The 25609-nt window shown below is 49.6% G+C and overlaps 1 protein-coding gene and 1 pseudogene across 1 annotated transcript; both read right to left on the minus strand.

The window, feature by feature from the left end:
* Window positions 1-25609, minus strand: part of LOC131093333 (zinc finger protein 850-like) — a 628085-nt pseudogene that overhangs the window by 77576 nt on the left and 524900 nt on the right.
* Window positions 24249-25205, minus strand: LOC131093447 (olfactory receptor 14A16-like). The gene has a single exon (XM_058040612.1). It carries the CDS (start codon window positions 25179-25181, stop codon window positions 24249-24251), a length of 933 nt encoding a protein of 310 aa, XP_057896595.1. The 5' UTR covers window positions 25182-25205.

The raw sequence follows: 25609 nt of genomic DNA on the forward strand, positions 1-25609 counted from the left end.
CACTCGCAGCGCCCGCACGCCGAGCCTGCAGCACCCCCTGCCCCGGGAGCATCGCCCCCAGCCCCGAGCCGCAGGTGAGGGCGGAGGCCGAGCTCGCCCCGGCTCCAGCCAGGGGTCTCCGGGAGGATTTTCTGGAGAGTGTTCGGAGCGGGCAGATCCCGGACTCGAGCCCCGGGTATCCCCGGGCTCCCCAAGAGGAGCTTTTTCGGGGGGAGAGGAGCCGCGATCGCCCCCCGGAGGGTCCCGGGAGTTCCACGTGGGGATGGCCCGGTACCGACGGGGCGGGACATTGGTTTTGGGGATCGCCGTGAGAGCCGGGGCTGTGGAACGGGGGACCCCCGGGGCGGGGAGAGGGAAAGGGGCGATACCGGAGCTGGGGGACCCCCGGCAGCCCGGAGATGAGGCCGGGACGGGACCCCCTGACCCTGACAGGGATGTCCTGGGGTGACTTCATGATGCTCGTACCCCATCGGTCTGTTTAGCCCAGAAATGAGTTCTGCACCATTAAGGCTGGTTCTGAGAGCAAAGGGGAGGAGGAAGAAGCAGCAGTTTGTTTTCATACACTGCATTCCTCTACATTCCAGCTGCTGGATGGACAGACAGCAGGACAGAGCTGTCCTTTGCTTTTAGTTAGTTTTTAGCTCGCTGAGGCAGAGAAGTTCCCTGGACTGTGGTTTTTCTTTTTCTTTGGAGCTGTTTAAATCTGCTCTGCACTGAACAGCCAGAACACCACGGGCAGCTTGCACCTGTGGCCCACCTGGCTGAGCCTGGGCCACAGCATTTCCAGTGCTGGAAGGACTGATAAGAGACTGATAAGACACTGATAAGACACTGAGTGTGCGGAGCTACAACCCAAGGAGGAACTTTCAGAGTTTGTCATATATTTTGGAGCAGCAAGAGGTTTTTTTGCTTAATATTGTTTAATTTTTGTGCTGGTAAATGCTTTGCCTGTAAAGTAATTTTTTTTTCCACTTTCCTCTAAGGAAATATTTTCCCAAACTGGCTGAGGGTGGGGCTGCTGAATCAGCATTCTAGAGGAAACTCCTTTTGGAGGGTTTCAACCAAATTTGCCCTAATCCAGGACAAGGTGGTAGAAAGAAGGGGGAACCCCAAGTAGCTGGACTGGGGTGAGGCTGGAGAGGGGAACCTTGGGACCCCAGAACCTCCCAGAATCCAAAAGCAGGACCCTGGAGAGGGGGGATCACCAGGACCCATGGGATCCCCACAAGCCCTGAGATGGGGGACCAACCATAACCCAAGAGGGATGAGACTGGAAATGGGAAACTCCTGGTGGCTTTTTTTATTTACTCTTTATTTTGGGACATCAGGTGACTTATAGAAATGGACGTGGGTGGGAGGAATCCCCAACCAAAGGCATTCATGTTGCCCGATTGATCAATGACACAAAACTCGGATAAGTTTTGTGGGTGCTTTATTAAGGGCCCGGGGAACTGGGGGACTCACGTCCCAAAGTCCGAGCCCCCAAATTCACATATGGGTGCTTCCCTCTTATACATGAGATTCACAACAAAGTCTCCAAGGAACAGTTTCCCGTTCCCCTTGCCTGGTCACAGACCCCTTGTGATGCATTCCTTGGTTCACAAACAAGATCATTAATCCTCTGCTTATCTTATTCTAAGAGCATTGTATGCTGCCTCTAGACAGGTTAGCATTCTTACTTTCTTGCACTAGTTTAATTATTATTAAATCTCTAAGACTACCTGCTAGGTAACACACAAAACCCAACACACACTTTCAATGGCTACAAAACTACTTTTTAACAAACCAGTTCACACACAACTCACTATAATTAAATATTTTGCTAAATTTCATTTCTTTTCCAACATTTCCCCCCTTTTGAGCATCCTTCAGTCCTGCTGCAAGGATGCTCAATCAACAGTAACATCTTCATAACGAGGTGGGGAGTGTTCCTCATTCTGCCGCCCGCGGGTCATCGCCTTCAGCAACCGGAGAGATCGCCTCTTTTCCTTTTCGATCACACCTAAGAGGCATCTATATACAATCCATATAGTCACTAAAAATACTAAAAACATTAGTACATACTGTATAGCAGACGTAATCCAGCCAGACAGGTGAAGCCCCAAAGAATCAAATACTGCTCCTATCCAATTATGCTGTGCTTCCCTTTCAATTTCCTTGGTTTTTGTTTCCACTTCTGCCAGTTGAGAAATATCTTTCTCAACTTCAAGTGTAACATTTGGAATGTGTACACAGCAATGATCTATTCTCCTACTCAGGTAACCACAAACTCCATGTTCCTTTAACAGTAGCAAATCCAATGCCATTCTGTTTTGTAGGGTCATTCTTGATGTAGCTTGCAATTGCAAATTTAGATCTTTAAATCCCTTCTTAGTAGCTGCTGCCAACCTTTCTGTCTGTCCTAACAAATTGTTGAGCATTTCCCTGTTTCGATATGTCGCTACCAGAGGGAATAATGACTCCAATATCCATCCAAATTGCACTCCTGAGCCAGGTTCATGCCACTGCTCCTCTAGGGATTCTTCCCTCTTTCTGAGTCCTTTCCTTTGGATCAATCTATTCTGTTTCCAGTATGGACACAATGTGGGAACCCCTAGGGTGATTTGTGTTACTGATCCATCTAGAGGTAAATGTGTGGTCCACTGTCCGTGTCCCAACACCCAGACTAGATTTCCAGGGCTATGCACAGTAGTATATCTGCAATCTATAGGTCCATCCATGGACTCTCTGCTAACCGTGTGATCATACTCCCTACACTCGCATCCCCACTTTAATGCCATTTTCACCGGTACCAATCCGATTCAGTCTTCCGGTGTATCACATGTAAAAACCTCAGTACAATTCCAATCCTCTTTCTGCGGTCTGAACTCTCGGGAAGATGTAGACGTGATAAGGGCCCTATAATGTGACTGATTCTTTACTCCTGACCATTGGATGCACCATTGTACTTCCCCAAGGTAATTATAGTGTTCCAAAACACTAGGTCCCCATAATGTCTTCCAACTATTCCAGGTGTCAAAATTCTGTGTGACATTCTGACAACTCATCTCATTTTGTTGGGATTTCGTTCTTATTCGTACTGTATTGCATGGCTCATCTATTGGGGTTGCAATTAAACACCTCCTGGTATTTTGAATCCAACCATAATGATTGGATTTCTTTTCACATTCCTCTCTAGTCATAGCCCGAATGGTCATACACGAATCCCTCCATACATCTACTGGTTTGGGAACTGACTGGCAGGACCATGAAACATTCTTGAATGTTTCAGGCATTTTGGTTACTGGTATTATTCCCCAGGGAATTTGTTCACCTGCAGCCTGTGGCAATGGCAGGCAAGCTGTTATTTTAGTCACATTCTGCATGATCCCAAAATCTCTGATTAATCCTACCACTAAATTTTCCTGCTCAGTATTTCGTTCTATTGTATCATTAACCTCCCGCCTACTCCTACCGTGTATCTGTAAGGATAACATCATTCTGTCATGCCTCCACCATGCATTTCCTATTCTAGGATTAGTGACACTCGACCACCCACAACCTTTGCCTTCCTTTCCCCACCAATTGGTCCCGTCCTCTATTCTGTCCCAGGTCAGTTCTCTATTTTGCTTCCACCATTTGACCCAAAGGTTCCTTTGATATCTTGATCTTACTAGGAAGGAACAATTTATTCTGAGAGGTGGCCCATCCCACATGTCCACTGCCATTGATACTGGATTAACCTTTATGTTTTCAGCACGATCCCCTGTCCATGGCAAAACCCTCATACTCACTCTTTTGTAATCAAAACTATCCCGTATTTTGACCAAACATATATATTCTCCTGTATCGTTTGTGGTTACCTTGGTAAGATTCAGTACCGTGTTTCCTTGTTGCTTATCCTGATCCCAGCCGACTCCTATCTTGCCTCGGCTTCTTTCAGACCCCCGTTGCCATATTGCAATAACTTCACCGGCCTCAACTTTCTGGCTGTCAAAGATAACACAAGTTAATTGAACATCCATCCCTTCCATGACTGTAACCTTTGTTTCTTCAACCTGTACTAGAGTAGACCCTTGAATGGGTAATACTCTCATGATCACTAGAAGTAATATAATTAAGAAGGCAGCTTTGCGCGGAAGATCATCCGGGTTGGAGACACTATCTGGGTTTCCCACTGGAACGGTGCCTTCTTTACCCTGGTGTAATGGATCCAAGCATCCATCCCCTGGACCTTCACCGCTGTGTAGGTCGTCATCATTACCTGGTGGGGTCTGCTCCATGATTCCCGTAGCGGATCCGTGATCCACTTCTTGACGTACACCTGGTCCCCAGGCTGGATGTCGTGGACAGAATTCTACAGCGTGAGCAGTCTATTCCACTGTAACGTATTTCTTAAAGAATTCAAGATCTTATTAAGTGACATAACATACTCTGCAATCGCCTGGTCCCCACTCACATGTACCTCCCCTTTTAATACAGTTGCATGATATGGTTTGCCATATAATATCTCATATGGACTTACGCCTACCTTTTCCCTTGGTTTAATTCGAATCCTGAGTAGGGCCAAAGGCAAAGCTTGAGGCCAGTGCAGTTTAGCTTCCTGGCAAATCTTTTGATTTGTCCTTTCAGGGTTTGATTCATCCTTTCCACCTTCCCACTAGACTGAGGTCTCCAGGGGGTATGCAAATTCCAGGTTATATCTAACATTCGTGCTAATTCCTGCACTACCCCGGCTATAAAATGTGGACCCCTATCTGATGACAATCCTAAAGGTACTCCAAATCTTGGTATTATTTCTTTTAACAAGGTTTTTACCACCTCCTTAGCCTGATTAGTTCTACATGGAAAAGCTTCCGGCCACCCTGAGAATGTACATACGTACACTAACAAGTATCTGTATCCCCGTGCCCTAGGCAATTCCGAAAAATCAACTTGCCAGTAATCTCCTGGTTGTGGCCCGACTTGCAACTTTCCCATTTGTATTTGTCTCCTAACTACTGGATTATTTTTCAAACATACTGGGCACATTGCATTAACTCTTTTTGCCATTGTTAACATCTGATTAGAGATTATCTCATTCTTCAAAAATTTTACCAATACTTCTGCCCCCCAATGACATTTATTATGTTCTGATTCCAAAATAAATTTCATTATGCGGGTAGGTACCACTATTTGTCCCATTGGTGTAACGTACTACCCAAGTTGATTCTTCTGTGCCCCTAGCAAGTTTATTAGTTTTCCATCTTCTATTGAATATTTGGGCTCCTGATTCAGGTATGGGGTAGCCGGATTTGTTCTTACCGGTACCTATGCCATTTGAGTCCATACTTCTCGTGCCACTTGCCGAGCTGTAACATCAGCAAATCGATTTCCTCTGTAAACGTCTCCTTCCGCAGTCTGATGTCCTCTAACATGCATTACTGCAACTTCTTTGGGACTGTGTACCGCATCCAGTAGCTGTAGCACTTCTTCCCGGTGCTTGATGTTGGTTCCCTGTGAATTCAAAAGCCCCCTTTCCTTCCATAACGCCCCATGTACATGAACCACACCAAAGGCATATTTAGAATCTGTCCAGATATTAACCCTTTTGTCCTTGCTCAAATACAGGGCTCTGGTGAGTCCAATCACCTCTGCCTTCTGGGCCGAAGTTCCAGGTAACAAAGCCTTTGCCTGTATTACCTGATCCAATGTTACCACTGCATACCCAGCATAGCGAGTCCCATTCTCGACAAAACTGGATCCATCAGTGTATAGTTCCCATTCAGGTTCTTCCGATGGTTCATCCTTTAGGTCGGGTCTGCTGGCATATACTTGTTCAATTACCTCTACGCAATCATGCACCAGTCCCTCAGCTTCCTGGTCACTGCGTAAAAACTCTGCTGGATTAACATGATTAGTAGTCCTTATTTCAATATCATCCTGTTCTCTCAGGATGGCCTGGTATTGCAACATTCGACTGGATGATAGCCAGTGACCCCCCTTTTGCTCCAAAACGGCCATGACCATATGGGGAACAAACACTTTCATTTTTGCCCCCAAAGTCAATTTCCGGGCCTCTTGAATAAGAATTATTGTTGCCGCCACGGCTCGTAAACACGAGGGCCACCCAGAACTTACCGAATCCAGTTGTTTAGAGAAGTATCCCACTGGCCTCTTCTAGGATCCCGCTTTCTGGGTGAGGACCCCCAATGCCAGTTTTTTGCCTCTCATTCACGTACAACTGGAATTCCTTGGTCACGTCAGGGAGTCCTAGGGCTGGGGCTTCCTTTAGTGCCTGCTTCAATTCTTGGAAGGCCTTCTTTTGCTGTGTCGTCCACTCCAACCGATGCTGCTTCAAGGCCTCATATAGTGGCTTGGCTAGGAGACGGAAATTCATGATCCACAGTCGACATCATCTCACTATTCCTAGAAAAGATCTCAATTCTTGATGGTTACGAGGCAAAGGAATAGCACATATTGCCTCTATTCGGTTTACTCTCAAACGTCTCTGCCCTTGTGTGATCACACAACTGAGGTAAATAATGCTATTTTTGACCAATTGAGCTTTTTCCTTAGAAACCCGATACCCTGCTTGGCCAAGCATGTTGAGTAATTTAATTGTTAATTCCACGCACATTTCCCTTTCCTTAGTAGCCAGAAAAATGTCGTCCACGTACTGCAGGACTACATACAAGGATGGGGATATTGTTACCTGGGTTATCTTCCATTCCTCCAGCTCCTTGGCCAGTTGGTTTCCAAAAATAGTAGGGGAGCATTGAAATCCTTGTGGGAGTCTCGTCCACATAAGCTGCTTCTTTCTCCCAAAATCAGGACTCTCCCACTCGAAGGCAAAATATTTCCTACTCTCTACTGCCAGTGGGATGCAGAAGAAGGCATCTTTAAGGTCAATCACTGAGAACCATTTAAACTCTTCTGATACAGATGTTAACAAAGTATAAGGATTAGCAACAACTGGATGTATGTCTTTCACTATTTCATTAATAGCTCTTAAGTCCTGTACCAAACGGTACTTACCATTAGGTTTCTTTACTGGAAAAATTGGAGTATTATACTCCGATTCACATTCCTGTAATATTCCTTGAACCAAAAATTGTTTAATTAACGGGGCTACTCTCCTCCTTGCCTCAAGCTTCAAGGGGTATTGCTTTATCTTCACTGGTCGGGCCCCTTCCTTTAGTTCCACCTTTACTGGCTGCGCAGCTTTAGATTTTCCGGGGACCCCTGACTCCCATACCCAGGGTACTACAGCCTGCTCAATTTCTTCTGGAATAGGAGAGGCATCCACTTCCTTGATTACAAAAATGCCTGCTATTTGTTCCTCAGGTATTTCTAATTTCACCTTTCCCCCTTCAAATATTATTTTCACATTAAGTCGGGACAACAGGTCTCTGCCAAGAAGGGGTGTGGGGCAGTTTGGCATATACAAAAATTGGTGATCTAATTCCTTCCCCTCAAACCTAAGATTTAAAGGTTGTAAAAATGGTTGTTCCTCTAGCTTCCCTGTTGCCCCCACCACCTGTACCGTTGTGTCACTCAAAGGTCCCAATCGTCTATTGAGTACAGAATAAGTAGCTCCAGTGTCTACCATAAATTCTTGATCTTTTCCATCTATTTCTAAAACTACCCTTAAATCCTTTTCTAGTTAGCTTTGATTCTAATAGTTTCCCAAAACTAGTGCTTGAGTGACTTCTGCTGGTCCTCCCGTGAATCCTCCCACAGGGGCATTTCCCATTGGGGCTGTCCTTAATCCCATGTTTCCCATGCCCATACCTCCTCTAACTGGGCATTCATTTTTCCAGTGTCCCAATTGTCGGCAAAATGCACACTGGTTTGGATCCAACCTCCCCATGTTAGGTGCAAACCCAAATCCTCCCCGACCTCTTGGCAACCCCCTCTGTCCGTGATTAGCTCTTCCCCGACCTCGACCCCTAATGGGTCTTCCTCCTGCCCCTGCCTGTTGCATTACAGCCAGACTACTAGCTTGTTGTCTTTTAGCAGTTTCTTTTTCCCTGTTGTTGTATACCTTCCAGGCTACCTCTAGCATTTTATCCAAACTTCTAGTATCCTCTCCTTCCAGCTTTTGTAACTTTTTCCTAATATCCTCTTGTGATTGCCCCATAAACAACAATGCCAATTGAAGTTTTCTTGATTGATCCTCTACATCTAAATTAGTAAACTTCCGAGCCATGTCTTTTAATTGTTCTAAAAAGGCAGACGGAGACTCATTCTTGTCCTGCTTGACCGAATACAACTTAGACCAGTTCATAGTCTTAGGTATTCCTGTCCTAATTCCTTCCACCAACAATTTCTGATATCGTTTTACAGCCCTTATTCCTCCCGTAGAGTTTGGGTCTCACTTAGGTTCCTCACTTGGTACCAATTCATCAACTGTCTCATTTAGTTGTCTCAACCGAATTTCCTCACGAGCCTTTTCTCTAGTGGCTCTAATACCATTTCCTTTTCCGTGGAATCTATTATAGTATCTAATAATAACTGTAAATCATTCCAGTCCGGATTCTGAGTCTTTATTACCATTTTAACCACCCTTGCCACCCTTTCAGGATCCTCCCGATAACTCCCCGCTGATTGCTTCCATATTACCAAATCCCCTGGGGAGAAAGGCACCTTTATAAGTATCCTTTCTCCCTGTGGTCCCACAGCTTCCTTCAACGGCGCAATTAACTGTGGCCCCTTCTGCCCCTTCCTTCCCTTGCGAGTCCGTCCTGCTACCGGAGTTCTTTTAACACTCTCATTCTTTTCAGCATCACCACCGTCACTATCACTCTCACTAGATCCCGTTTTTATAGCTATATCCGCAGGGGGAGCAGGGGGCACATTAGGAGCAACCGGAACCCTTGGAGGTGCTATACAATAAGACAAATCCTCCTCAATTGAAGGATACAAATTACGCTCCTTTCTTTCTTTACATCCCACACACTCCCTTTCACCATTCACTTCTAAAACAAAAATACTGCATTCCTTTTGCCATTCCTCTTTCCGATATAAAACGAAAAACAAATCCAAATATGGTATTTCATCCCATTTCTCATTTCTCCTTAAAAATTGCATCAAAGATTCCATTATCCCCAATTCCAGTGTACCATTCACTAGCCATCCCGCTTCCCCAATCTCATATTCAGGCCACCAATGATTACAATAATCTATCATTTTACTTTTATCCAATTCTTGATAATACCCTTCACTTTTCCACTGTTTCAATATACAACCTAATGGTGTATTTCCAGGTATTTTACCATTGGCTTGCACTAAGGTTTTAAAAGTTTTAAAAGACATCATATTACAACCTTTAATTCCACTATTAATCCCAATAAACCAATATACCTTAAACCAATATACCTTCTCGCCGTCCTTCCCTAAAACAAACAGGAGGCGAGTTCCGGTCCTGCGTCCTTAGACGTCTTATGGCCGGAGCCTAGGCTTTTTTTACCAACCACCAAATCCAAATCCAATTATCACCTTTTTTTTCCAATATAAAGCACCTTCGGGCTTACCTTAATGCAGTTTGTCCGACAGGCGCGGGGGGTCGGGCACGACCGATGACTCCCCGAGAAGTGCTCGGTGCCGGCTTGGAGTGGATCGGGACGTGAACCGCCCCAGCAGCCCTCGGAGTCCTGCCGCGGTCGCCAGAAAACTGTTGCCCAATTGATCAATGACACAAAACTCGGATAAGTTTTGTGGGTGCATTATTAAGGGCCCGGGGAACTGGGGGACTTACGTCCCAAAATCCCAGCCCCCAAATTCACGTATGGATGCTTTCCTCTTATACATGAGATTCACAACAAAGTCTCTAAGAAACAGTTTCCCGTTCCCCTTGCTTAGCCTCCAAGAAAGTCCTCCGTTCCCCTTGCCTGGTCACAGACCCCTTGTGATACATTCCTTGGTTCACAAACAAGATCATTAATCCTCTGCTTATCTTATTCTAAGAGCATTTTATGCTGCCTCTAGACAGGTTAGCATTCTTACTTTCTTGCACTAGTTTTATATTTATTAAATCTCTAAGACTACCTGCTAGGTAACACACAAAACCTAACACACACTTTCAATGGCTACAAAACTACTTTTTAACAAACCAGTTCACACACAACTCACTATAATTAAATATTTTGCTAAATTTCATTTCTTTTCCAACAATGAGACCAAACCCAAAATGAATTTTATTGAAAAGTAAATGGGATAGAAAAGGGGGGACAGGAAGGGAATGACAGGAAAAAGAGCCCTCCCCGGGGCAGGGCAAGTGTGACATTGTCCCCTGTATGCGTGGCATTCCCAGGGTTGGGGTTTTACAGCTGAGCCAGTTTGGGTAAGGGGGGTGGTGTTCACCCCATGAGCAGGGATTACCCCACTGTTTCAGGTTGCCATGCAAGATGTAACCAAATGCATGTTTTCAATCACCATCTTCATCAACTGTTATAAACAGGTGGGGCAATGTTCTTTATCTCTTCCATGACTCAGCCCTGATAACGCCCTCCAGGGGAGATATCTCCTGTGAATGGGCCATTGAGTGTCACTGCAGAACTGATAAAATTCCATCCTCCCATTGTGGGATGCTCTGCCCAGGGGGAGGATCCAAGCATTCCTACCTGGATATAAGCTGAGACTTGCCACACCAGGCGTAGCTTGCCTACTGGATTCCCAGAGGACAAGAGCTCCATAACCACCACTGGACCTCCAGAGGAAGACCAGACCCTTCTACAGGATCACTGCTTCGACAGAATCGTGTTCATTTCTCCAACAGGACTCCACCACCATTTACTGGGACTGCTGCCACCACCCTGAACAACAGGGTGTCAGGTTATATCCTGACTCTGTCAGTTTAAGGCAGTGTTTCTGTATCATTGCCTTGATCTTCATTTTCTTTTAAATTGTAATTCTGGTTTAGACCCTCCCCAGGTTTGCGTTCAAACCAGTACAAAAGACAATGTGTGCACCCTTTGTTTTCTTCCCAGAACAGGATTTCCAATTCCCAAACCTTGATTGGATGGAGAAGGAGGCTGTGAGGAAGAGGAAGGATCCCCGGGACACCCAGATAGGTGAGGAGGAAGTCAGTTCCTATTTCCCTCTCTCTCCTGCTCCATCTCGCAGCCCAGCACAGCCCCTGGCTGCAGGACAACCCTGCTGCCAACGCCATCCTGCCGGGGATGCACTGGGGGAATCTTCTTCCCCTTCCCTCTGGCATGGAGGCAAATCCCATCCTGTCCTTGTCCTTCCTTCCCCAGGGAAGGAACTGAGGATGGAGACCAGGGTGGAAAAATCTGCATGGCAGAACCTCGTGAAAGAGGCCGCTTTGAGTGATTCTAACGCACAGGAATCCAACAGGAAGGAAAACCTCAGACATCCCCCATGAGGAGGAGGGGCTCCAAACCCAGCCCAGGGTGCTCTGAAGAAGAAAGAGCCACCCTGAGCCAGGAAGGTGGGCAGAGCTACAGCCAGAGTTCAGAGCTGGTGGTCCATGAGCAGCTTCATGGTGGGGAGAAGCCCCACAAGTGCTTGGAGTGTGGGAAGAGCTTTTGGTGGAGCTCCCACCTGATCAGCCACCAGATGATCCACACCGGGGAATGGCCCTACAAGTGTGGGGAGTGTGGGAAGGGCTTCAGCTACAGATCCAACCTTGTGACCCACCAACGCATCCACACTGGGGAGAAGCCCTACGAGTGTCCCCAGTGTCAGAAGAGGTTTCAGAGCAGCTCCAATCTCCTCCAGCACCAGCGGATTCACACTGAGGAGAGGCCCTTCCTCTGCCCTGAGTGCGGGAAGGGCTTCAAGCACAACTTCACCCTCATCAAGCACCGGCGCATCCACACAGGGGAGAGGCCCTACGAGTGTCCCCAGTGTGGGAAGAGCTTCACCACCAGCTCTCACTTGACCAGTCACCAACGGAGCCACCAGTAAGGGATCCCTGCAAATGCCACAAATGCAGGAACAGCTTCATCCACCACTCCAGCTTCATCCCCCATGGGAGAACCAACATTGGGAAGAACCCTGGTGATCCATGTTCCCCATGATCCATGCTGGGAAGATACCAGTCCCTTTCCCTGCCCCTACCAGTGTCATGATGTGGCATTGAAAAACATGAGGGTCTTACCATGGCTGTGTCATTACATTCACTCCCACCTCAGAGAATTTCCAGGTGCAGAAAAGGGACACACTCTCTCTCTCTCTCCCTGAGAAGAAGGGTGTCCTTTCCAAACAGGGGAAATTGTGGCCAGGAAGACCCAGTGAGTTGTGGTTTAGTTTTCCCAGTAAACTGTTTCATTTATCCCTTCTGTTATCGATATTGTTTCAGTTCTGTTTGTCCCTTATCTTGTTCCTGTTCCCAATAAATTGTTCTTATCCCAGCCCGGGATCTTTGCCTTTGTGCTTTCCATGGGAGGCAGGAGGGCAGTGAGGGCAGCGCGGTTTTAGCAGGGCCAGGAAATTGGGGAATCCCATTCCTGAACCCCAGCCCCTGGAAACCGAGCATCCCAGCTGGTCCCAGCCCTGGTGGCCATGGCAACAGCCTTGGGAGCGGGTCCCTGGCTGGGGCTGTGGGAACCTCTTCCCTCTGGTGCCCAGGGACAGGAGTGGAGGGAACGGCTGCAGCTGAGTCGGGGCAGGCTCCGGTTGGATGTCAGGAAAAGGTTTTTGCCCAGAGGCTGCTGGGGCCCTGCCCAGGCTCCCCAGGGAAGGGTCCCAGCTCCAGGGCTCTCTGAGCTGCAGCAGCATTTGGCCAGCGCTGCCAGGCCCAGGCTGGCATTGTTGGGGTGTCCTGTGCAGGGCCAGCAGTTGGACTGGAGGATCCTGATGGGTCCCTCCCAGCTCAGCCAATTCTGTGATTCTGGGATCCCATGAGCCTGGGGTTTGGGCTGCCAGTGGTTGCCATGGCAACGGGCTGTGGCTGCAGGCCTGAGCTGGTGTCCATGGCAACCACCCCTGGCATGGGGTCTCCATGGAGCTGCCAAGGGACTGACCATAGCAACAGGGATCTGGTGATGGTTGCCATGGAAACTGACCATAGCAACAGGGGGCTGCTGATAGTTGCCATGGAAACTGACCATAGCAACAGGGGCCTGCTGATGGTTGCCTGCTTAAGATCAGATTTGTCACAGGCGCTCAGAGGGGTTCCTTGGGGACTTTCCAAGAGTCTCCAGGCTGTTCCAGAGCTGGAATGTCACAGGCACAGACAGGGGCTCCATGGAGACCTCCCAGGGCTTTCTGGGGATGGTAAAGAGCCCTGTGCTCAGAGGCACTCTCAGCCATTCCATGGTGACATCCCAGGGCACCTTGGGCTGCAAATGCACCGATCTGTCACAGGCACTCACGGGGGCTCCATGGTGACATCCCAGGAGTCCCCAGGCTGTCAAAGAGCCGGGATGTCCCAGACACTCACAGGGTTCCTGTCATGGGCAGATATATTTATATAAATATGTATTCTCTATTATGGTAATGATTAGACAAAATTGCCTTAATCAGAAATATTTATGCCAGTATGTTAGAGACGTAAAATATATTATACAGAGCACTAGGAAATTATTTCAAAGCAACTGTATTAAGCAAAACCCGTAATTAATCAGAGATTTATGTCACTCCCCTAGACCAATGACCATGGGCAATTCCCTTTGGCTCAGCCTGGAGCAGTGACCTTGAGGGTGTCCCCACTGCTGGGAGGAATGCCCACACCCCTCAAGAAGGGAAATGTCAGGAGATGCTGCCATTAAAATTTGGGATGGGGCTTTTCTCATCTGAGGTGCTGCCCTGTCAGTCAGATGTGCCCAGCCTGGGCCAGCTTAGCAGCTCTGCAGAAGCTCTCAGTGGTGTCACTTGGTTGTTCCTTTCTCTGGGGATTTTTCGAGCTCTGCCACAGCTTCAGCTCCCTCTGAGGATGTTGAACTTTGAGATGGAGGAGTCAGGCTGGTTTCAGCATTATTCACCCCCAAAGCAGTGTGACACCCCTTCTTCATTTCCCACTGGGGGCTTTGCAAACAGGACCTTGTTGGAGTTCTTGGAGCCCATAGCAGGCAGAGCCTCCTGCTCCAGCAGGAACTGCCTTTCCTGTGCCATCAGCAGGGCAGGTCCCGCTGCAGGAAAAGCCCCAGGCCAGCCCCAGCACAGGGAAGGGCTCGGGCACAAGGGCAGAGTGCCATGCTGGGAGCTGTGCCAGGGAGAGCCTGAGGCACCAAAGGCACCTTGGCAGCAGCAGCTGCTTGCAGGCCATGGCCAGAAGCCTCCCTTGGCAGCCCGGCCTGGTGGCCACCACTGCAGAGCTGCTGCCTCAGGGCTCATTCCTGGCTGGGTTTTGAAAAGCCACTTCTGCTCCAGGAGCCTGACTGGGAAGCCATTGGCCCCAGCACCTTGGGGACAAGATATTTATGACAAAACTCTTCATGGCAGCAGAGCCAAGGCAGGGGCAGAGGAAAGGGCAGAGGCAGGCCCAGGGGACAGGGCTGCCATGGTGATGGCTGTGAGGTCACTGCCCCAGCAGCAGCCTGGCTGCCCTCAGCAGACATTCTGGCCAGAAACGTTGTGAGGGCACCCAGCACATCAGAGAACCCACAATGCAGGAATTCTGTCACTGGGGATGAGAGGGTTTCAATGGGCAATGCTGCACAAAGCTCCTGCTCTTGGACAATTCCTGGGATGGGGAATCCACTTCTCTGGAAAAACGGTTGCAGTTTCCTGCCACTTTCTTAATTGTAAAATATTTCCTCCTTCTAACAAATGTTAATTTGTCCCCATTCAGTTTAAAAATACTAACTCGTTTTCTGTCACCGTAGGATTTAGGAGAAAATAACTTCGAATGCTATTTTTCCCTTTTCACAGACCTTGGAGAGGACTCAAAAATCTCCCAGAATGGGGTTTGGAGGCCTCATCACAAAACCAGCAGGGAGAGTCTGCGGCCTCTGTTGTCAGTGGTGTAGAGACTGAGGACTGAAAGGGAATAGCCTGGGAGGGATGGATGGGTGGTTTCAGAGAGGCTGGAGCTTTTCTTCATAGTAGGAATAAGCCTGAAGAAGACCTAATAGCACCAAGTGCAGCTTGGGAGGTCCAGACTGAACACCAGCAGAAAGGAATTTCCCTGTCAGAGCAGGGCTGTGGTACAGCACGTCCCCAGGAGGAGCCTGGAGCAGCCCAAGGCTCTGTGTGGGCAGGCAGAGGCAGGCAGGAGGCAGAGCTGTCAGCAAAGGAAGGGCCCAGCCATGTGGGGCAGCCAGGGATGCCGACAGCCTGCAGGGACAGAGGCGCAGGTTTGCTCAGCAGCAGAAACACCTTTCCCTCGCTTGTCCCCAGCTGTCATCACTGCCACCAGTGTTCTGCTCTACCTGGAACCTGGGGACATTTTCTCAGTCCTGTCCCTCACAGGGATCTATTTAAAGTACAAGAAACTTCAGTGTTTCACCCTCTTTTTGAGTCCCTGAGAAGGTTTTTTGAGCACACTTTGAGGGACTGAGTCTGATGCAAAGAGCAGCAAAGCCCCAGAGGCTCATTAAATTCCCTGTGCTGTGTCTGTGCTGCTGAGCTGGGCTGGGCTCCTGACCCAGAGGCAGCTCCTGGCAAGGGCAGCGCTGCAGAGAGACAGCTCTGGCCAGGAACAGCTCCTGTGCACAGCCCAGCAGGGCTGGGGCACTGCCAGGGCCCCTCAGGGACACCAGCAGTGCACAGACAGAGCTCACAGGGGCTCAGCACTGGCAGGGGCTGTGGGATGGCCCTGAGGGGGCTGCGTCACAGCAGCACCTCTGTGGCTGTGTCGTAGAGGCACAGAGCAGCTGGGATGTCAGCCAGGGGCTGTGTGACAGAACAGAGTGGGCTGTGTGAGTCACAGATTGGGCTGTGACATCAAAGAGTTTGTTGTGTGAGGTCACTGAGCAGCTACAGCGTCATAGAAGGGACTTTGTGACAACACAGAACAGGCTGTGAGGTCATGGCATGGCTGCATGACATCATAGAGCTGGCAGTGAAGTCAAAGTATGTGCTGTGACCTTACAGAGTGTCAGTATGACATCACAGAGAAGGTTTTGTGACATCACTGAGGGGGGTTGTTACATCACAGAGCTGGCTGTGACATCATAGAGTAGGGTGTGAGGCCATAGAGCAGATCCTGCCATCATAGAAGGTGGCTCTGTGACATCAGGGAGTGGGTTGTGACAACACTGGGTGGCTGTGTAACATCATAGAACAGGCTGTGACATCACAGTAGAGATTGTGAAATCATAGAGTGACTTTCTGACATCACAGAGACTTCTGTGACATCACAGAGCATCTGTGTCACAACATAGCGTGGCGTCTCAGAGTTGGGTCTGGGACATCACAGGGGCAGTGTGACATCACAGGGGCAGTGTGACATCATAGGGATCTGTGTGACATCACAGGGGTTGTGTGACATCACAGGGCCTTTGTGAGGTCCCTGGGGCGGTCACTCTGCCCCGGCCCCCCTCACAGCTCTCCCCAGAGCAGTCAAACCCTGCTCATGCACAATGGGATACCCTGTCCCCCCGGGTCCCCCCGCCCCCAGCCCCGCAGCCTCCCCCAGAGGATGTTCCACGAGATCGACCCCAGAGCCTGACACAGGCACGGGGGGCCGGGGCCCTGGGGGTGGCACAGGGGGACAGGGACCCCCCGGCAGCGTCCCCGTGTCCCCCAGGGCCAGAGCCTGGGCCAGGGCTCCTTCACCCTCTTACCAACGAGGCCTTGAGAGCGCTGAAGAAATCTCCAGCAAGGGAGCAGCAAAAACCAGACTGAATATTAAGGGACAGCAGCACAAAGTTCCTTGGCAAGAGTCACTCTGCTCCTGACTGGACACTTCAGGCACAACAAGGAAACAAAGCAACAACAAAACCAAACAGAATCCAAACAATCAAACCAGAAATTTACTGAAAACTGGGGCTTTCATTCCTAAGGAAAAGAACTGTCCTTCTTATCTAGGTGCCCATGGCCAGAATTGGGATTTCACCTCCAGTATTCCGTATTGTGACAGAGTTGAGGAGTTTCTTGGCTCAAGACATTTCATGTGTGGGGAGTGTTGCAGTGTGTTGCAATTTCCTGTTTTAAACTTCCCAGCCCCTTCCCAGGTGTGGCGATATCTCTCTTCCCCTTCCCCCTCGCCCCCTGCTGGGCTGTCAATCAGTCTTAATATTCCAGCAAGGCCATCATGTGGTTAGTCAGGTTCAAAAGATGCCCCTGTGCCCAGAGGTCATTGGTCTGTCTGGGTGTCATCGTTTCCTGAGATCCTGCCCCTCCCACCTGGTTGGTGTCTCACCTGTCCCTTCCCTCCCCCTCCCCCTGGAGCTTAAAAAGTCACTCAGGCCATGCGGTCGGGATTCTGTTGGTGCTGTTACCTAAGATTCAGACGTCTGTGACCATGGAATAAACTCTTGATATTACCCCCTGGCAGAATCTGTCTCCTTTTCCTCCTCACCTTAGCCCGAAGCCTTCCCACCTGAGGCAAACTGAGTTTCTACAAGCCTGGACTTGTTTTGGTGCTCAGCTGCACCATCCAGCAAGCCAAAAGTGTCTCTGAGGTGAAACACCACAGTTGCCGCCTTTGGCCCAGGAGCAGGGGTCAGAGGAGCCCAGGCACAATCTACCTGGTAATATTGGGATCTTATTCCAATAGGGGAGGAAGGGGCAGGTCCAGCCCTCCCCTGCCCTGGAACCCCAGCCCTGCCCTGCCCTGCCCTGGAACCCCAATCGCCCCAGAGCCTCTATCCCAGCCCAGCAGTGGCTGCCAGTCCCTGGCACAGCACAGGCAATGCTCCACAGCCACGTCTGCAGCCCCCAGCCCAGCTCCTGAGGGACCAAATGAGCCCAAGTCCCACCTGGGGGAAGGGCCCAGGAAGACCAAGGGGTATTTAAGGCTGACCACAAGGCAAGCACATACCTTGACCCTACCTCCTCTTGGAATTTCCATCTGAATGCTACTGGAATCCAGGAGTTGGTACCTCTGTGTATGCTCCTCTGTATCCTTTTCGCCTCTCTCTCTTTCTGTCCTTTTCTTCAATTTCGGTCCTTTTGCAAATTTGAGTAATGTAAAATTCAAATAGCTTAGTTTGTGAAGTTGATTGGGCCAAGTCAGTGCTTTAAGAAGTGTTCTGTGTTGATTGAATGTCATATTAAATCTTTTGCCAAAAATTCTCTGATTTTCTACAGTTCCCAGTAAAGACTGTTTTGTTGTTTTGAGCTCCTGAGTATCTCTTGTTGGTATTTCTCCAGGAAGTCCAATTCAGAATACAGAAACAATTGTAATTCCTTTTAAATATCTCCTTGACAGAGTTTTCTACTGGATGGAAGTCAGGGCTTGTCTGTCCTGCTTGGCCCAGCCCAGGCAGGGCTTTCCCAGCCACATTCCACACTCCATTTCCCAGCTGGAGCCACTGCTGCCTCTGAGTTGTGCTGCCCCAGCCCCAGGGACGCTCTCCTTGTCTGCCCATTCCCCCACGGTCTCTGGGCAGGGATGGCCTCAGTGGGGGCTGCTGACATCCTCAGCACCTTGAAGGCTGCTGCTGAATTTTCCTGCTCCAGAGGCTTGTTCAGCCTTCAGCTCTTCAGTGCAGGAATTCAGTGTCCCAGGGCTCATTAACATTCAGAACAGCTAAACAAGCTAAGCTTCTGGGAATAATTTGATTTAAGCGTTCAAATCAAATGTGTGGTTAATTAGTCAGATTTCAGAAGCCAATTCAATGTGAATTCCCTGAATTTAAAAAAACAGCAAGAAAATATTCTTTTTAGGTCCTGTAATTTTTTTTTTACTAGTAATTCATTGAAATGTGCAATCTCCAATTGACATTGAATCCAAGTACCTCCTCATGCAGTTTGACTGGGTATGAAAATCAGGACCTTTCATGGCTGAGAATCAATCAGACTCTGTCCCTACCCCCACCCCACCATTTTCCCCATCCAAGGCTGGCACTCAGAGCAGCCTTGTGCAAATCTGAGCTCCCTCCAGCCCACACTGGACCTAGCCAACTGACCACAGCTGAACAGGATATAACTTAATAAAAATTACACCATTAAAAAACAATCACACAATTACAAACTCTTCCCTGAGCTATGTGCAATGTCCCAGCATGTCTAATGAGTCCACTGTTCACAACTGATTTGCATACTAAAATTAATTTTTGACTAGTGTGGTTCTGTGATACATATAAACACAATTAAGTTCTTCTATCAGGATTCTTGTCCTGGACTGAGGACAGAACAGCTCAAACAATTCCTGATTTGCAAATCTGTCAGTGGAAGGGAGGTCAGGTTGCTCTTGGTGGAGGAAATGCTGAAAGCAGCCTGACTCATTTCATTTCCTCATGTCCTGGCTGATCTCCCCTCTTTCCCCTTCCACCCATTGGCTTTTGTCTCCCCCCAGCCCCCAGGTGAAGAGCCTGGCTCTGTGTTCTCCATCCCCTCCTCGCTGGCACTGCCAGGCTGGCATGAGGAGCCCCTCAGCCTTCCCTGCTCCAGGCTGGACAAGCCCAGCTCCCTCAGCCTCTGCTCACAGCCCAGGGGCTCCAGCCCCACCTTGGAGGCCCTTCCCAGACCCTGCTCCAGCTGCCAGACATCTTTCCTGCCCTGGGAACCCAGATCAGGCCACAGTGACCTGGATAATCCCAGTCCTTGATGTCCTGGTCACACAGCCCTGGCCCCTTGTCCCCTGTCAGGCTCTGGGGTGGATCCTGTGGGACATCCTTTGGTGGAGGCTGTGGCTCCAGGTGGGCTGGGTAGATCCCGGGGGACAGGGACCCTGCTGGGCATGGACAGCATTGGAGTTGTTGGGAGAAACTGTGAGGGGGAGCTGGGGCAGAGTGACCAACCCAGTGACCTGACACAGCCCCTCTGGGATGTCACACAGCCCCTCTGGGATGTCACAGCCTGCTCTGGGATGTCACAGCCCATTCTCCAATGTCACACAGCTGGTCTCTGATGTCACACCAGAGTCTGTGATGCCATAGTCTGCACTGTGATGTCAGACCTCTGCCCTGTGATGTCACAGCTGGCTCTGTTATGTCACAGAGGCAGTTTATGATGTCATAGCTCTCAATGACCTCACATAATCCACTCTGTGATGTCACAACCCACTCTGTGACCTCTTGTTACCAGATGATAAATTGTCTTCACCAGCTGAGCTGACACCTGGAGCTTGTTCTCAAAAACCCAGGCCTATGGAAACTACACAACGCTCATTGTGTCAGAAGGGGGAACTAGAAGTTCAGCAGTCTCAGTGTCCTGTCAGCTCAGCCAGTCCCACGGGAACATTGGGGTCCACGACCACCAGGGACCACCAGAGAGCCCCCAGGACATGGGTGAAGGGGAGGGGAAATATGTAATGATATTCGGGAAACGATTGTCACATGTGTGTTTAGTCCAGGACAATCAATGAATATGTATGCAAAATACAGAAAATAAAGAGAAACTCTGCTGTACTCAGCATGCACAGCTTTGGGAGGTGCTATCCCCTGTTCATCCAACTTAATAAAGAATGCTGCTTCTTAATGCTACACTGGGGTTAAGGAGTTTTCTGTTTTACTGAATTTTTGGTAACACTCCTACTTCCAAGGAAAGCTCTGTCTGCTGCTGTTCACAAACAGAGAAGGGCTGGTGGCAGATGTGGGGCTCAGAGGCAGCCTGGGGCACAGTGACCATGAAATAATCAAGTTTTCAATATTCTGTGAAAGAAGGAGGGGCAGTAACAAACTTCTACACTGGAATTAGGAAGGGCAGACTTTGGCCTGTTTAGGAGGCAGATTTGGGGAATACTGTGGGATCTCAGCACCTCAGGACTGATGTGCAGAGTCACCAAGACCACCCTTGGGGGGCTCGGGAGTCCTGGAATGTTGCCAGAAGTGTCTGGTGGCTGGACTTTGATCCTACACGAGAGACGACACCTGTATGAGGATGGGAGGATTTCACTGGGGTGAATGGTGAAGGGATAAGTTAATTAGAGTGTGAAACACAGGGTTTAAGATTTCTGTACAGGGGGGTCTAAAGAAGTAAGATGGAGGAATTGGGGCGTGTCCTGTCCTTCTTCTTCTTCTTGGCCTCCATCTTCTGTGGTGATGTTGGCACTTTAGGATTGGTTATTATTAACGGTGTACTGGTCAATAAGAGTAAAAGGTATTGGGGGAAATAGGTAAATATTGTATATGTAGTTTTGAGTATAAAGATAGGTGACCGCCCCGGGGGCTCTCAGTGTGCTCATGGCTGGCTTGCTCTGCAGATTCTGTCGGGCCGAGAGAAAATCTTTTAGATAAACAACTAATAAACACTGAAGACCGAGAAAAAACCTGAAGCCTCTTCTTGTCCTTTGGAGCGCGGGCTGCCCGTGGCCACCCCGGGCCTTTCCAGGTCATTAAAACAGCCGAGAAACCAACAGAATACCAAATCAGGTACTGATTGTTTTAAGGGAAACAGCTCTTAAAAAGAAATGGGGCCCAGGAAGGATGGACACATTTCAAGAAAGTAATGTTAAGCGGGAAGCATCAACATTGGATAGAAACTCAGGCAACTTAGGAAGTGTTTAAGGGTGTTGTTAGGTCATGCAGAATGAAAAGCTGAGATGTGAAAGCTCAATTAGAACTTAACCTGACCACTTCTGTGAAAAATAATAGGAAATGTTTCTATAAATAAACTGATAGCAAAACATGGGATAAGGTGAACCTCTATTCTTTATTGATGCAGTGGAGAATATAGTAACCAAAGATAAGGAAAAGGTTACACTACTTAACACCTTGTTTGTCTCAATTTTCAATATTAAGACAGGTTGCCCTCAGGACAGGTTGCCCTGTGTTCTCCTGAGCTGGTAGATGGGCACAGGCAGCAGAACAGCCCCTGGAATCCAGGAGGAAGCAGTGGGTGACCAGCTGAGCCACTCAGATGCTCACAAGTGTATGGGATCAGACAGGATCCATCCTAGGGCAATGAGGGAGCTGTGGATGTGCTCCCCAGGCTGCGCTCCATCATTTACCATCAGTGCTGGCTCAGCAGGGAGCTCCCAGAGGACTGGAGGTGCCAGTGTGAGCCCATCCCCAAGAAGGGCTGGAAGGAGGATCTGGGGACCTCCAGGCCTGTCAGCCTGACCTGGGTGCCCAGCAAGGTTATGGAACAGATCACCCTGAGTGCCATCCCAGGGCACCCACAGGATGGCCAAGGGGTCAGAGCCAGCTAGTGTGGATTTAGGAGTAGCAGGTCCTGCCTGAGTGATCTGATCTCCTTTTATGACCAGGTGACCCATCTGTGGATGCAGGAAAGGCTGTGGATGTTGTGTGCCTGGAATTCAGCAAAGCCTTTGACAATGACCAGGTGACCCACCTGTGGATGCAGGAAAGGCTGTGGATGTTGTGTGCCTGGAATTCAGCAAAGCCTTTGACACTGTCTCTGACAGCATTCCCTGGAAAAGCCGCAGCCCATGGCTTGGGCAGGTTCCCTCCTCGCTGGGAGATTTAGGAGCTGGCTGGAGTCTGGGCTCAGAGAGTGGTGGGGATGGTGCTGCACCCAGCTGGTGTCCAGGCACTGCTGCTGTCCCCCAGGGATCTGTGTTGGGCCCAGTCCTGTTTAATATCTTCACTGATCATCTGGGTGAGGGGATCGAGTCCACCATTCACAACTTGCAGATGGCACCAAGCTGGGTGTGAGTGTGGATCTGCTGGAGAGCAGGACAAGAAGACACAGCCTTAAGCGGCACCAGGGGAGGTTCAGGCTGGAAAATAGGAAGGAGTTCTTCACAGAAAGGGTGAGTGAGAATTGGAATGGCTGGCCAGGGGGAGGTGGCAGAGTCCCTGTCCCTCTTCAGTGGCACTTAGCGCCATGGTCTGTGTGACAAGGCAGTATTAGGGCATTGGTTGGACTTGATGATCCCAAAGGTCTTTTCCAGCCTATTTTATTCTGTCATTCTGTGATAATTGGGACACTCTGGGGCCATTGTGACACTGCAAGGCCTCATGGAACTAAGAGGACCATGGTGACACCGTGCAGCCCCACAGAACCAGGGGTCCACTGGGGCCAATTGGAACCAGGCAGTGCACTGTGACACTCTGGGTCCTTGTGGAACCACAGAGGCCATTGTGACACTGCAGGGCCTTGTGTAACCAAGGGGTTTCACCATTTTGACACTAGAACACCAAGGAGACCATTGGGAGACTCCAGGGCCCAGTGGAACCAAGGGGCCATTCTGACACTGCGGGGCCTCGTGGAACCAAGGGGACATTGTGACACTGCAGGATCCTGTGTCACCAAGGGGCCACTGTGACACGAGGGGCCTCAGGGGATCTGGAAGAACGTTGTGACACTGTGTGGCCTCGTAGAAACAAGGAGTCCATTGTGACACTGAGGGGACTTGTGGAACTACAGAGACCATGGTGACAGTGTGGGACCTCATGTACCCATGGGGCCATTGTGACACCCTGGGGCCTCATGGAATCAAGGGGCCACTGTGAAACTGCAGCACCAACAAGAACATGTGAAGCCCCATGGAACCAAGGAGTGCATTGTCACATTTTGGGGCCCCACGGAACCAAGGACACCATTGTTGCTCTGCATGGTCTCATGGACCCAAGGAAAACAGTGTGACAGTGCAGGGCCTTGTTAAACCAAGAGGCCATTGTGACACTGAGGAGCCCCCTGGAACCTATGACATCTTTGCAGATGACACCAAGCTGGATGTGAGTGTTGATCTGTGGGAGCATAGAAGGGCTTTGCAGAGAGACCTGGACAGGCTGGATTGAGGGGCTGAATCCAGCAATTTCAGGTTTAAAATATCCAAGTACCAGGCCCTGCAATTTGTCCCCAGTGCTATAGGCTGGGGATGGAGTGGCTGAACAGCAGCCAGGCAGAAAGGGACCTGCAGGGACTGATGAACAGCAGGCTGGACATGAGCCATCAGTGTGACCAGGTGGCCAAGAAGGCCAATGGCTCCTGGCCTGGCTCAGGAATGGTGTGGCCAGCAGGAGCAGAGCTGATGTGCCAGCACTGATCTGCCCCCAGCTCTGCACACAGACATTGCTGCTGCAGCTCCAGAGAAGGTAACAAAAGGGCATCTCTGCAGAAAATTTTGCTGGGACATCCTTTACTTCCTTTAAATACACCAAGAGTGCAGTCCCCCATTGACACAGTCTGTGGCCACAGGGAAGGTGGAGAGAAACAAAATGAGAAATGGCACAAGCAATGATGTTTCTTTGTGAACAGAATGGAAAAACTAAAACAAAGGAAAGAAATCTCCAAAATGAAACCAAAAAGAACTATCAAAAACTAGTTTTATTACAAGTGATTTGCAGAAATTGACCAGCAGTTTAATGTTCCTGAAAGCATCCAGTCATCAGTCTCCTCACAGCAGCCTTGAGCTCCTGGTTCCTCAGGCTGTAGATGAGGGGGTTCAGGGCTGGAGGCACCACTGAGTACAGAACGGACACAGCCAGATCCAGGGATGGGGAGGAGAGGGAGGGAGGCTTCAGGTGAGCAAACATGACAGTGCTGATGAACAGGGAGACCACTGCCAGGTGAGGAAGGCAGGTGGAAAAGGCTTTGTGCCGTCCCTGCTCAGAGGGGATCCTCAGCACAACCCTGAAGATCTGCACATAGGAGAAAACTATGAAAACAAAACAACCAAATAGCAAGCAGGCACTAACTGCAATTAGCCCCAGTTCCCTGAGTGAGGAATTTGAGCAGGAGAGCTTGAGGATCTGGGGGATTTCACAGAAGAACTGGCCCAGGACATTGCCATGGCACAGGGACAGGGAAAATGTATTGGCTGTGTGCAGCAGTGAATAGAGAAAGGCACTGGCCCAGGCAGCTGCTGCCATGTGGGCACAAGCTCTGCTGCCCAGGAGGGTCCTGTAGTGCAGGGGTTTGCAGATGGACACGTAGCGGTCATAGCACATGATGGTCAGGAGATAAAACTCTGCCCCAATAAAGAAGAGAAAGAAAAAGAGCTGTGTAGCACATCCTTTGTAGGAGATGTCCCTGGTGTCCCAAAGGGAATTGTGCATGGCTTTGGGGACAGTGGTGCAGATGGAGCCCAGGTCGCTGAGGGCCAGGTTGAGCAGGAAGAAGAACATGGGCGTGTGCAGGTGGTGGCTGCAGGCTATGGCGCTGATGATGAGGCCGTTGCCCAGGAGGGCAGCCAGGGAGATGCCCAGCAAGAAGCAGAAGTGCAGGAGCTGCAGCTGCCGCGTGTTTGCCAATGCTAGCAGGAGGAAGTGGCTGATGGAGCTGCTGTTGGACATTTGAGCTGTCTTGGCATGGGGATCTGTAAGAAAAGAAATCATGGAATAGTTGGGTTTGGAGAGAACTTTAAATATCCCAGCACATCTTGGGGGCACTTTCCCCCCACTGCCTGCCCAGGGCTCTGCTGCCTGGAGCAGTCTCTGCCAGCAGCTGCTTCCCTGGGCCCAGGGCTGGGCCCTGCCAGTGCTGCCAGAGCCCAGCCCAGCCCTGGGGGCTCAGCTCTGCCCTGAAGACCCCTCCCAGCTCTGGCACTGCCCAGGGGATGCTCTGGCTCTGCAGGCTCTGATAGGAATGTCAGAGCAACCCTGAGGAGGCTGGAAAAGCGACACTGATGCTGCCTCAAAGGGGCCCTGTGCAGATATTTCTCACTGCCTGCTTTATTCAGATCTGAGACAAAATGTTTTTATTATTCCATTCTGAACTGAGA

The sequence above is a fragment of the Melospiza georgiana genome, chromosome 25 (genome assembly GCF_028018845.1).
Source record: "Melospiza georgiana isolate bMelGeo1 chromosome 25, bMelGeo1.pri, whole genome shotgun sequence".
NCBI classification, from domain to species: domain Eukaryota; kingdom Metazoa; phylum Chordata; class Aves; order Passeriformes; family Passerellidae; genus Melospiza; species Melospiza georgiana.

What these genes read in the sequence shown, in the direction of transcription:
- LOC131093447 (XM_058040612.1), bottom strand. Translation starts at nt 25,181, where the DNA reads ATGTCCAACAGCAGCTCCATCAGCCACTTCCTCCTGCTAGCATTGGCA.